At 32.9% G+C, this 14,468-nt stretch overlaps 1 protein-coding gene across 1 annotated transcript in view; it reads right to left on the bottom strand.

The window, feature by feature from the left end:
• Positions 1-8,089: 8,089 nt before the first annotated feature.
• Positions 8,090-14,468, bottom strand: part of LOC132721278 (fibropellin-1-like) — a 54,263-nt gene continuing 47,884 nt past the window's right edge. The window contains exons 37-41 of the mRNA XM_060705558.1: positions 14,106-14,191; positions 13,530-13,612; positions 10,681-10,782; positions 8,974-9,084; positions 8,090-8,100 (exon numbers count right to left, since the gene is read on the bottom strand). Of these exons, the coding sequence (XP_060561541.1) occupies positions 8,090-8,100; positions 8,974-9,084; positions 10,681-10,782; positions 13,530-13,612; positions 14,106-14,191 (393 nt within the window). The remainder of the gene's footprint in view (positions 8,101-8,973; positions 9,085-10,680; positions 10,783-13,529; positions 13,613-14,105; positions 14,192-14,468) is intronic.

The raw sequence follows: 14,468 nt of genomic DNA on the forward strand, positions 1-14,468 counted from the left end.
TCACCAAAACAAACTTGCGATATTTGGATCAAATCAGTTGCCACTAGATTGTTAACAAGCTTTTTTTCTATTTTAAGCTCCTGTGATCTAGTTTTTTGATTGGAACTTTGCCTAAGAAGTCATCAAATCAACCTTCTGACCAATTTCCAGAATATTTATATCAGAACTGCAGCCACTAGTGTTAACAAGATTTTTCTATTTTTAGCTCCTGCGACGTAGTTTTTTGACCAGAGATGACCCATATTCAAAAACTTTATCCAGAAATTGTCAAAACAATATTCCTGATCAAATTTTTCCAAGGTATTTTTATCCAAAAAGTAAAAGACAAAAAATAAAAAAGGGGTTAAGAAATTTTTTTTTTTAGCCTTCATTTTGACCATTTTTGGGACCAGGATTGAACCCAAAATTCCCTGGGTCCTATAAAATTAACAAAACAACCCTTAAAAAAAGAACCAAAATTTCCAAAAATTTGGATTTAAAACCCCGGAGCCACCTTTTGAGTTTTTACAAAAGGGGTTTTTCTTTTTTTTTTAAAGGCCCCTTTCCTTTTTTGGGGAACCCAAAAATGTTACGTTTTTTTTGGAACCACAAAAAAACCCAAAAATTCAAAAAATTTTACCCCGAAAAAAATCAAAAAAAAGTAACCTTTTTTCCCTTTTTCAATTTTTCAGGAATATTTTTTTATCAAAAATGGGGCCCCCTTTGGGAAGGTTGTTTTCAAAAAAAATTTTTCCTTTTTTTTAACTCCTGGTTTTCCCAGTTTTGACTGAAGGTTTACCCTAAAAATTTCAACAAAATTGAAACGGAAGGGCATCAAAAAAAACCTTTTCCCGACCCAAAATTTCCCGAAAAATTTAGATCAAAACTGCAGGGGCCAAATAAGAGGGGTTTGGGCACAAAAATTTTTTTTTTATTTTTAGCTCCTTTTACCCCAGTTTTTTAACCCCCCCCAAAATTTTAAACCCCTATTCAATCTGACCCGTATTTCAAATTTAAAACAAACAATTTTGACCAAAAGTTTGATGATGATTTTAATCAAAAACTGTTTTCCCCGCTAAGAGTGTTTTAACACCCCAATTTGTTGACGCCACAACAGGTCAGGTGAGCTAAAAAATTCTGATTGACGATATGGTTTTGAAAAATACTTTAACATTTCACCATTCTATTTAGCAATAGCTTTTTTCAAATTTAGATATACATGAACCATAAAATGCTAAGCGAAACAGGCATATTTTATAATTTGGATAGAAACTGAAACTGTTCTATTTAATTAAACGCCTATTTCTATATACATATTCAATGGCGTTGTACAAAAGGATAATAAAAGTATGTACATATAGATAAAAAAAGCACATATGCATGCCAAATGAACTACAAAAAAAATATGTTAAAGATATCAGCCGTGTAAAATATAAAGTATTAAAAACTTTTAAAAAAAAGAAGAATAGTTATTCACAATCTTAAAACAATGCGTAAAAATCTCTAAAATAGTAGGTTTTGACATTTGTCTTGAACATGTCCAAAGTCGAAGACTGTCTTATATACAGAGGCAATTTATTCCAGAGAGTTGGACCAACGGTACTAAAACTTCTGTCGTTAAATGTTTTCCTTTTGTTAAAGGGGACAGCAAAACAATAATCCATATTATCAACAGATCTGAGATTTGGTCTTTTTATGACAGGCTTGTGTAACAGTTCTGTTAGATAAACCGGAGCATTGCCCATAAAACAGTTATACATTGTACATAGTATTTTAAAATTGATCCTAGCTTTAATTGGTAACCAATGCAGTTCCAACAAAGAGTCTTTGGAACTATCATATTTTCCGCTTTGCAAAACAGGTTTAGCGCACATATTCTGGATACGCTGTAATTTCTGTAACTCACTTTCTGAAATGCCAAACAATATAGCGTTGCAATAATCCAAATGTGAGATTACAAGCGACAATACTAGGATTTTTGTGGCGTCCTGAGTCAGATATTTGCGAATACTCTTTATTCTTAAATAATTTAACATGGCAGTTCTACACTTGGTCTTAACATGTGTTGAGAATCTTAGGCCCTCGTCTAAGTAGGCACCTAAGTATCTTATGACACTGACATTTTGAATTTTATCACCGGCGATATCAATTTCTTTAATTGAACATTTACCAAGTTGGGCTTTACTACCAAACATAATGAATTCTGTCTTAGTGGTGTTCATTTTAAGTTTATTGGCAATTTGGCATTCATCCAGTCATTGATGATTACAGCACTGTCTTCAAGTTGCTTTATAGCGTTAAGTTCATTGGTCACTGAAGTTGGTTGAAAGCGTTGACTAGCAATGTGGTCATCAGCAAAGCCGTACACAGATATGGATGGTGGTATCACATCAAATAGGGTTCCTGCATATGTGAGATAGAGCCACTGACCAAGACAGCTCCCCTGAGGTACACTGCATTCCAGCAATCGTGGAGTCGATTCAGTAGAATTAACACTGACGCGACAACTACGAGGTCGCAGGTACGAGTCCACCCAAGCTAACACGGTACCATTGACACCGTACTGACTGTGTAACACGTTGAGTATAATGTTGTGGTCAACAGTGTCAAAAGCTGCACTTAGATCTATTGCAATTAGAGCTGTGACCTCTTGTTTCTCCATACCGTCTAGAAGATCATTGACAAGTCTGAGTAAAGCAGTCTCACATGAATGATGACGCCTGTATGCTGATTGATTTTTGGGTAACAAATTATGGGTATCAACATGGTTATTTAGTCTGAAGAGCGCAGCCTTTTCTATCAATTTTGAAAGAAACGATAAGTTACTGACAGGCCTGTAGTTTGACAATTGTAATTCTAAACCAGACTTCTTAAGAAGGGGTCTAATGATCGCCTGTTTCCAGTGTGTTGGAAATTAGCCTTTGTTTCCAGTGTGTTGGAAATAAGCCTTTAGACAGAGATAGATTGACCAGTTTGGTAATGGTTGGCAGAAGCTCATCTAGATGTGACTTTAATATATGTGTGGGTATTAAGTCCAGCTCACACGATTTGGTATTTAGTTCACAAATAAGGCTCTTCACCTGTGTTTCTGTAAGATCCTCGAAATTTTCTAAAGGTTGAATTTGTTTGACAATCCTGAAGTGATTTACGAATTTTAGCTATTTTGTCCATAAAAAAGTCTGCAAACTTCTCAGCTAGCTCACCGTCATTTGTAGACTGTGGCATAGGATTTTCAGCTTTAGTACCAGTTAATTCCGAAATTAAACCATAGAGTTTTTTTGAATCACCTTTGGCATTTAGAATTTTCTCACTTATTAATAGTTTTTTCTCAGAATCAATTTCTTTACAGTATCTATTCCGTGCTTCTTTAAATTTCTTGAACTGTTCTGGCTTTTTGTACTTTCTCCAAATTCTCTCTTTTTTCCGGACAATACGCTTAGATTCCAATATTGACTCATTGAACCAAGGTTTTTTTAGTTCTGCATATCCTAGTTTGTTCCTTTGTTGGAGCAAGTTTGTCGATAACAGATTGGATTTCTGATTCAAACAAGTTTACAAAAGTATTGACATCTTCACTATCAACTGAAATCTTCGTTAAATCATCAGAGAATTCAGAATGGGATATGCTTTTCCAGTTTCTAAATTGTAAAGTTTTACTGGTAATGTTTTCTTTCTAAGTCACATTAATGACTACGTGGACAGCACAGTGATCGGAGAGAAAAGGTCCTTGTTCACATTTAAGTACACATACACCATTAATCGATTCAGTGATAACCAAGTCTAAACAGTTTCCAGCAGTGTGTGTACTAAAGTTGACATGTTGCTCTAAACCCATAGCATGAAGGCAATTTTGAAAGTTTGTAGATGCACCACTACCATTGTCAAGGTGAAGGTTGAAGTCTCCCATAATCAACAAGTTAGAGTATGTAGGTAAGATATCTTCTATGAAATTTGAAAAGTCAGTTACAAATTGCTCACATGTGGCTAGGGATGGGGGTCTGTATAAACCAACTACGTGTACTGTTATACTTTTGAAAATGAGTTTCCATATGCCAAACTCAAAACTTTGTTTGGTCCCATGTTCCATCTTTCTCATTTTAATTTCGGTTTTACAAGTCAAAGCAACACCCCCACCAATTTTGTTCTTGCGGTTTGCAACACTGATTTTGTATCCGTGTTGATTGAGATCAGACGTTTCATACTGATGTTGTTTTTCGTCAGAATACCAGATGTTTCAGTCAACAAAGCAAAGTTAATTCTTTGTTCCCTCAAATACTGGCCAACAAAATTATCCTTGTTAACAACAGATGTACAGTTAAGTGTAAAACATGACACTTTTTCACCAATTTGAACACGCATGTTTTGTATTAAGGGGTATTTCAAATTGTGTAGGTTTGCACAAGAAGGCTTAGTCAGGATTTTAGCTTTACCACCACGTTTGCTCCTTTTGTGTGTTTTGGGTTGAGAGATGTTCAGCTTATGTATAACACCGTGTACACAATGGTCTAATTTATGAAGTTGCCAATTACTCGAAACCGTTAATCCTATTTTCAATAGCTGGTCACGACAATACCTGTACTTTTGATTTATGGTTGGCTGGTTATTCACAGATTTCGATCATGTCCGAAATATGTATATTTTTTTAAATATCTGTAACTTTCACCCATCATAAACAATTTAAAAAAAGTTATTGTTGCTAGATAAATACACATAAAAATCAACAAAACATTCATTTACAATTTGTCACAAAATTGCACTTTTCAGCACCTTCAATCCGTCAAAAAATAATAAAAATCCAGGAGCACAGAAAAACAAGTCTGCCTTGGTCTAGACTTTAGTCTTAGAATTTGTGGTTCATGTTCTGATAATCAGCTCGGTGATGAATTTCATTATTTATTACATATTGTTCCCTTTTTTCATGAACTTAACATTCTTAAATTTTCAAAGTTAGTGTCCAGTTAATGCAAAAATGTTTTATTTAGACTAAGTTAGTAAAGACTAGAAATTTTCTGCAAACAAGTGCCGGTTGAACCGGGTGATGCTTCCCGAATAGGTTTTGGACACAGGAAGGTATACCTCTTGTAGTGTTATGTCAAAGACAAAGTTCAAAAATGTTAAAAACAAGGTAGCGATCCAAATGTTGCGTGCAATACGTCCCAATATGGTGATCATTTCTGTGAAATAATTGTAAAATCAGACTTCAAATAACAAAGATATGAGCCAAAAACGATTTTGCTGCAAGGTCATGCTGTGACCTTGACCTTCAAGGTAGTGACCCAAATGTGTTGCACGCGACACATCGTCTCAATATTGTGATCATTTCTGTGAAATAGTTGTAAAATCAGACTTCAAATAACGAAGTTATTGGGCCGGACACGATTTGCTGCAAGGTCATGCTTTGAACTTGACCTTCAAGGTAGTGACCCAAATGTTGCGCTACACATTGTCTCAATATGTTGATCATTTCTGTTAAAAAGTTGTAAAATCTGACTTTAAATAACGAGGTTATGGGCCGGACACGAATTCGGGACGTACGTCCGTATGGACAACCCTGCAACTATTTGCTCCCCTGAATTTTTTTGGGGAGCATAAAAAAATAAATTGCATTCATTGAATGCTGTCTTTCCTGGTTGATCATATTGTTCATAATGCATGTAAATTACCAAATTATCTCATTGTCCTATTCTTAGATCTTGCAGTTGTTCTAACTGTTTCTATAATTTTTGTTTTTGCACATGCCTATAGTTGGGCCTTGAGATATCAATAAAACCTTGAACGGAAGACTGTATGTACTGTGCTTACCCAGACAGTTGTCACACTAGGTCATGAGAGAAGTAAGCTAGACTTTCAGGCAGAACCATGTTTAACTAGAACTCCCCGAGTTGAATGTGTCGCCTTGTGAACAATATAGTTAAAGAGAAATGGCCAGGACAAAAAAGAAATTAAAAAAAAATCAACAAAGGACAATAACTCAAAAAATAAGAAATGCAGATCAGCAGTTTCTGTGCACTGCACTTCTTATCAATAAGATCTCTCATCCTACTAAGTTTCAAGCCTAAAGCTTTCATAATTTATGAGAAATGGCCTAGACAAAAATAAAGTATGAAAATCAACAAAGGGCAATAACTCAAAAAATAAGAAATGCAGATCAGCAGTTTCTGTGCACTGCACTTCTTATTAATAAGATCTCTCATCCTACTAAGTTTCAAGCCTAAAGCTTTTATAATTTATGAGAAATGGCCTGGACAAAAATAAAGTATGAAAATCAACAAAGGGCAATAACTCAAAATAAGAAATGCAGAGTACCAGTTCTTGGGCACTGCACTTCATTTTATGAGATCTATCATCCTATGAAGTTTCATGTCCATAGCGTTTATACTTTAGGAGAAAAGGCCTGGACAAAAATAAAGTATGAAAATTAAGAAAGGGCAATAACTCAAAAAATAAGAAATGCAGAGTACCAGTTCTTGTGCACTGCACTTCTTCTTAATGAGATCTATCATCCTATGAAGTTTCAAGTCCATAGCTTTTATACTTTAGGAGAAATGGCCTGGACAAAAATAAAGTATGAAAATCAACAAAGGGCAATAACTCAAAAAATAAGAAATGCAGAGTACCAGTTCTTGTGCACTGCACTTCTTCTTAATGAGATCTATCATCCTATGAAGTTTCAAGTCCATAGATTTTATACTTAAGGAGAAATGACCCGGACAAAAATAAAGTATGAAAATTAACAAAGGGCAATAACTCAAAAAATAAGAAGTGCAGAGTACCGGTTCTTGTGCACTGCACTTCTGGTCATTATGAGAAGCATGCATACCAAGTTTGAAGTCAATCCGATTTATAATGACTGACTTATGCTCCGGACAAGCTTTAGGGGACACCGACACCAACGCTGACGACAAAAGTAACCCCTATATGTCGCCTTTTTCAAGGCGACACAAAAAACTCATTGTGTGATCAAAGTGTGGTTCTTTGTGTTATTCATGAGCAAAAAGCCATTTCCTAAACCTATTAATAAATGAGTGTGTTGTTGGACGGTTTTTCAAAGCACGACTTGGTGGCTACTTTGTTTGTATTTTTAACTAGATTGTTGGAATTATAAAGCGGGTGAGTGATAGCTTTTTCTATAAATTATAAGGCTAGGATTCCTTCTTGGTTATAACTTTTGTGCTTGAACACACATACCACCATTAAACTACTGCTATTAGAGAGGTAATTTATACAGACAACTTATATGTATAGCCTTAAATTACTCTAACCCTTGACCTCGTATGTGAAATGGTCAAAATGTACATTCATCATTAGCAATGTCAGTTCTTACGTTTAAACGTCACAAGCATTTATTTCATGCTTTCCAGTGTTTTATTGTAATATTTCAGATGATTGTATTCTGATAAACCACTAGTGAAATTTATAAAATATAATCATCACTGTAGCCACACTTTATCTGAATGCAGATGAAAAGAATATCATAACTAAATGGAATAATTAAGAAAAAATAAATACCGTCTTATGTAAATTTTGCTTATTTATAAATTAGGAAAAGAAAGTCCATGTCATCATAGACATCAGGTTGAAAATGTAACAAAATAAGAGAAATGTAAAAGAACTATTTTCAAAATTTATGTTGTGACATCATGATGTGATGACGTCAAAAAGGAGGATGCAAGAATTTGCGCGGCAAAATCGTAAAAAAGCACACTAAAAATCACTTAAAAAGCATGAAATAAAAAGAAAAGATATTTGTTTTAAATATAAGATTGAAATATATTTCATTCGTGAACTCAAGCTATTCTATTTTCACTTGTGGAGCCCTACGCCACTCATGAAAATATTGCATCTCACAGTTAACTCAGTGAAACATATTTTAATTTTATTTTATGTTTCAAATAGAGCTATAGTATAAGTTATTCTATATTTAAAGGGTTAATACTGAACTGTCATTCTTTTTAGCATCAAAACTTTTTTGACAAAAATATAAACATAGACATGAATGAATCATATAATAATAATCAATATTTAAATTATAAGTTCACTTTATTTTAATATTTAAATTAAATTCAAGATAAGTCTTTGTCAACCAGTGAACTTGTTGCCACGAGCCGCATTATCCCAGCACTGAAAATAGAAAAATATGAATCATTTTCACAATCATGGTTGATGGGACGTTATGAGATAAGACTGTAAAAACGCCATTCCCAGTTAATTCTTCAATTTTTTTTATTACCGGTATGTATCGAGATACTTTTTATCTGAAGAAGATAACTGAAAAAGTTATTTAAGGTAAACGATGACTTCCTAAAATATCAGTTATGCATTTCCTTCTTGATATCACATGATTGTGTAAAAAATGTTAGAAATTTAACAAATAAATTACTATAGAATAATAATAACATTATAAGGTAGGCAATTTTAGCGAATAAATTACAACAATAATTATAACTTTGACGGTGTACAACTTTTAACAAATAACATGAATAATTATAACAATATACGGTTTACATTTATTAATAAACACAATACGGTGTAGAATTTTAACAAATAAATTACTAACATAATTGTAACAATATATGGTGTACAATTTAAACAAATGAATAACTGGAATAAAATTTATTATAACAATATACGGTGAAAAATTTTAACAAATTAATAACAAGAATAATTTAAACAATATACGGTGAAAAATTTTAACAAATAAAATACTAGAATAATTTTAACAATATACGGTGTGCAATTTTAACAAATAGATTGCGAAAATAATTATACAATATATGGTGACTTTTCTTGCTTAAAAAACGGGAATAATTAGTTATATAACAATATCCTGTAACATTTTAACAAATCAATTACGAGAATAATTAGAATTATATACGGTGAACATCTTTTCACACTGTAAACTATAATTGTTTTAACGACAAAATAACACTTTTAAAGTGAATTATGACAGAGAATAGTTAGATCAGTAACAATGAATGTTTAAACCGTACTCACCTGGACACCATCCGCACATTTCAGGACAGTAATAAGCGGGATAAATATCGCAAATTCCTGTGACAGAGGAGCAATAACCGTCATCTACTACAGGTGAGGCATAACAATCAACTGGAAATCAAGATGTACAATATGATATTAGCAGGTAAAACATCAACAACAAACCTACACAAATTTGCAATTTTATGTGTTATAAAAGTGACTTTTGTGTTGACAAAAGCATTGTTTTCTTTTGATCATAAAGCCTTATTATTCAACAATTATTTAAAAAGCTTGAGTATATTTAAGACTGTATATTTAAGACTATCTTTTTGTAAAATGAGAATGGCCATTCAATATCATATGTATACAAACTGGTAGATATGGTATGAATATTGAATAGAGTTACTAGAAATAAATGGTATTGTAATCATTGTAATATACATTACCTTGAAGATGAATATCACTTTATACTATACATGTGTCCATGTTATTTACAATATTAGACATTTTATATATTAAATGTTACTGTTATAGTAAACAAAGTGACTACTTTGTAGAATTGTTGAATACAAAAATAAGAATATTCTAAAAAGATACAGCTTAACAATTTCACATGGAACTACTTGAACAGTTCATAATATTTATAATAATCAATTTATTATAATGTGCTTATTTTTCTGCAGTGACATTATTATCTTTTACTATCTACGTATATGCAAATTGATTATGTACTTATTGGCCAAATATCAAATAAAGAATTTGTTCAGTTCTGTAAAGACATGTTAATTTTATATTAAACCCAAATAATATTTAGTGACCGATAGGCTCAATGGATCTGGTACTATATTTTTTGTTTGTTTCCATAGCCATAGTCATAGTTACTCACTCACTCACTTTACCTTACCATTTCATACCTTTCCTTACTGTACTTACTTTAATACATGGAGTGGTATGAAATATCATGATTTTCATACCACAAGATGAAAATAAATCCTGTATTTATATCAGAAACTTGAATTTTCGGATTATTATATACTTTTTCTCTTTTTTTAAACTTATGAATAGGAAGAATTCCCTTTTAATTTTGTGTATTGGCTGAATTTAGAAGAGAGTAGTCTGGCAAGACACCAGTGAAAATACGGAAAATATGTTTCGATCACTGCAGTGAAAAATTATTTTAAACAGTCAATATACGAAAAATAAAAATGTGCATTTTATTTCATCAATATTTCATTTCTAAGTACATTGTATATAATAAAGGTGTATAAAATACACATTTTGTTAAATTCTTAGATGAAAAATGAATAAACATTTATTAATATGTTCACAGACACTTGTAGTTTGGAGCTTTAAATGCCTTAAAATAAAAATTGTGTATTTGTCAATCCAAGCACATAATTTATACTTATCATATAAATAAAAAAAAAACTTAATGGATAAAGAAAATGTGTGCTAGGCTTGACAACTAAATTTTATTTGGATTTTCTTCACACCTCAAGTGTCTGTGACAGGGTTCGTACAGACATCAAATGCCAAAATTCAAGGACTTTTTAAGCACTATTTAAGCATGCTTTCCCATTTTTCAAGCACATTTTTGCACATACATCAACACAATCTTCAAACTAAAAAGGATAGTTTATTTTTAAGCACTTTTTAAGAAAAGGACTCAAATTTCAGCACTTTTTAAGACTGTACGAACCCTGTGTGAATAAATTGCGTACTTACTTGCACAATTAGGTTGCACATGGCTGTTAATTGATTGGCAATCACAAGAACATGTATCCCAGTTAACATTTCCTCCATTGTAACAATCAATTCCTCCGCAATCTTATAATAAGAATAATATCTTTATTTAGAGAAGGTAATACATTAAGAGTTATAATACAACAGCAATAATATATATCTTATTTCTAATGTGGCCTTCTGAAATATAAAAACAACATCAGAACATGCATATAGGTAGAAAAATGACTTAAACATGTATAATATATGTGTCATTTTAAAAATAATATAATTCATACTTACGGCAGGTATTCAGCAATTTGTTTAAACGTATATTACTTCATTTGTTTGTTCGTTCATTCATTCATTCATTAACAAGATATTTAAAAATAAAATAAAATGTATATGCGATCATCTGTGCATGCTCATTTTGCATGCATTATCTAGTGTGGCTGGCTTTAGAATTTTTAGATATATCACCAAAGCATAAAAATCGTCATTATCATTAGGGAAATATGTTGCTTGTACATTACATAAAATTCACCTAGGTTTTGGCCCCAGGTGACTCATATTCGAACTTGACCTAGATATCATCAAAACAAACTTGCAGACCAATTTCAAGGATATTTGGATCAAAACAGTAACCACTAGAGTGTTTACAAATTTTTTCTATTTTAAGCTCCTGTGGCCTAGTTTTTCATTCGAGATGACCCATGTTTGAACTCATCCGTGCAATTACCTAGACAAGCATCCTGACATAGTTTGATGACGATTGAAGTAAAAATGTGACCACTAAAGTGTTAAACGAACAAGTGTGGACGGATGACAGACGACGGACATTCAACGATCATAAAAGCTCACCCCGAGCTAAAAAGGAAACAATGTGTATCAATTATGTTTAAAATAATTAGCTTAACTAAAATAGGTCCAGGTACGATTCAAACAACACTATCAAAAGATTGTCACTGGACTTTTTTTAACATTTTAACCAACAATAAACGCATGTGAGTACCACATCTAGTATACACGTGAAGGAGAATTAAAAATTTAAAGTTAAAATATAAGGGACCTCCAAATCTAACAAGCAAATTCGTTGAATTTATATCCCCGGCCGAGTACTGGTTATTATTAACACAACAACTGAAGACATAAGGCTTTATTTATATATTAATCATGGCATAAACAGTAATATTCTTTGAACTTGATAAATATTCAGGGAAATAACAGAGCCATAACTTTGTGTTAAATAGTAAAATCTGGAAATGCCAATGAGATGTATGCATACTACATAACTAATCAAGGGCCATAAATCTGAGTTATAAGTATCTGACTGGAACAAGGCGACTATATGCACATCTCCTCTTAGTATCCCATAAAGTTTCATTGAATTCCAGCCGGTGGTAGCAGAGAAGTAGCGAGGAAACAAATATTTTTCCATATGGACACTGCATAACTAATCAAGGGCCATAACTCTGAGTTAAAGTGTCTGACCGGAACAAGCCGATGATATGCGCATCTCCTCTTGGTATTGAAGGTACCCATAAAGTTTCGTTGAATTCCAGCCAGTAGTTGCAGAGAAGTAGCGCGGGAAACGATTTTTACTCAATATGCATACTGCATAACTAATCAAGGGCCATAACTCTGAGTTAAAGGGTCTGACCGGAACAAGCAGACGATATGCACATCTCCTCTTGATATTGATGATTCCCCTAAAGTTTTGTTGAATTCCAGCCAGTAGTTGCAGAGAACTACTCCGGAAACGAAATTCTGACGGACGGGTGGACGGACGGATGCCCATCTCCTCTTGATATTGATGATTCCCATAATGTTTCGTTGAATTCCAGCCAGTAGTCGAAGAGAACTACTCCGGAAACCAAATTGGGATGGACGGATGGACAGACAGACAACGCCAAAACTATATCCCCCTCCCGATTCCATCGGCGGGGGATAAAAACCGAACACTTAAATACCGGACAATATATGCAAAATGGGATAGTCTAATTCCTTCGGACGGTTATTCATATTACTGCAATTAGGGTCATGGATATTTTTTTGAAAATCAGTATTAAATCATCAAACAATATAGATAAAATTTTTTGAAAAGAGCGTAAATGAAACACTTCTATTTTCGTTCATGAAAAAATTCTTTTACACCTCCTGTGTTTCAAAACTAATTTTAAATTCCAGGTCTTCTATAAACTGAGATAAGTATCCAACACATTTTTTTATACATAGAGACACACTCCTAGATAGCAACTAAATCAAATCTGATTAAAATTGGCTCTAAATAACGCTCTGCTTTTAAATCTGACCGTGACCAAGTACGTAAACGTTTCTGGTGACCTTTCACACAGCCAATCATCGGCCAGCTTTCATAATTTTGAAAGCGATGTGGTTCCTAATTTTAATCCTTTATAGGAAAAGCATGCAGTACTCAGTAGGTAATTTCCACGATCTCGAGAACAAACATGGCATTGTCCATATAGCCGACAGGTAAACAGGCAAAACAATCTTGCCCACTAAAACTTGACTCTATTGTTTCAAGTTAATTTGTTAAAAATTACTTCAAACATATTTTTTCCAACAAAAATCAATAATTTGTTCAACTTCCACGGATACACAGTATTTTGATACTTCTTTTAATGGCTATGTAAAAACCGGTTTTATTGCATGTCTAAAAATAGCTTTCTTGGGAATTCCGAATTGTAAAGAAGGCGAAATATATGTTTTCTTTTTGAGAAATGTATCTCTCTCTAAAGTGTTTTAATGTTTGTAAGAGTGCGAAGCAAAACGTCACATTATCAATAGTTATATTTTTGACGTTTAATGATAAAATATTGAAGTACTGTTACCACAAAGGTTGTTGTTACATGCTGAAGGACAACTGCTGCATGTAGTACCGCTTTCGTAGGGTAAAACTCCGGCATAATTACCACTATAAAATAAACATGAAGGCCATATAAAATTAGATCACGTTATGAGCTCAGCAACATAACCACGATAAACAAATAAGACAACAACAAAACATTTTACATCTTATACCAAACTAAAGGCAGCCGAAAGAGATTTGCAATATCTTGCCTTACGGCTCTTGCTATATTAACGAACAACAATTAATATAGGGTTTTTAACCTGTCAAAATTCTTCATAACTTATAATATACACAGCTGCTTTCAATTTAAGAAGAAATCTCCTTTTTGTATCTCCAATAAAGAAGGAATTTGTTATAAAACTTCACGACAGGTTATATGGCCGTACATTAACGATTGTTTGCCATATAACGCTCATCTGCCAGCATGTATTTATGTGCGACTAAATTATCTAAGGCCATATCCTGATATCACCTTTCAAAATAATCTCTATAACTGATATATGCTGATGCCTATTACTAACAGTTACACGCAGGATTTACAATTTCATATACTCACGCTGGTCCATAGTTACAAACATATATTTTATCTGTACCACAGACGGCATAACCACACCCTATTTTATGCGTTTCAGCCCACACAATCTACAATATGACATGATGATAAAAATAAATAATTTACGAACAGAGTTAAATGTAACATTAACAGAAGTAACATCATGGTCTATAAAGATTCCTCATGCAAAATTACTTCTGATATAGCAGATACATCTAATTACTCGAAAACTTTAAGAAATTTACACCGGTGGCCGGTACAGAATGGAATATCTAACTTGTGGGTAACAGTTAAGTAGAAACTCACCAGAGGCTCGTTTAATATAATTTTATTCAACTTGTTCAATAAATTCAGCATTGAACTTAC

This window comes from Ruditapes philippinarum, unplaced genomic scaffold (genome assembly GCF_026571515.1).
Source record: "Ruditapes philippinarum isolate M1 unplaced genomic scaffold, ASM2657151v2 ctg231_1_1_1_1, whole genome shotgun sequence".
Classification (NCBI taxonomy): Eukaryota; Metazoa; Mollusca; class Bivalvia; order Venerida; family Veneridae; genus Ruditapes; species Ruditapes philippinarum.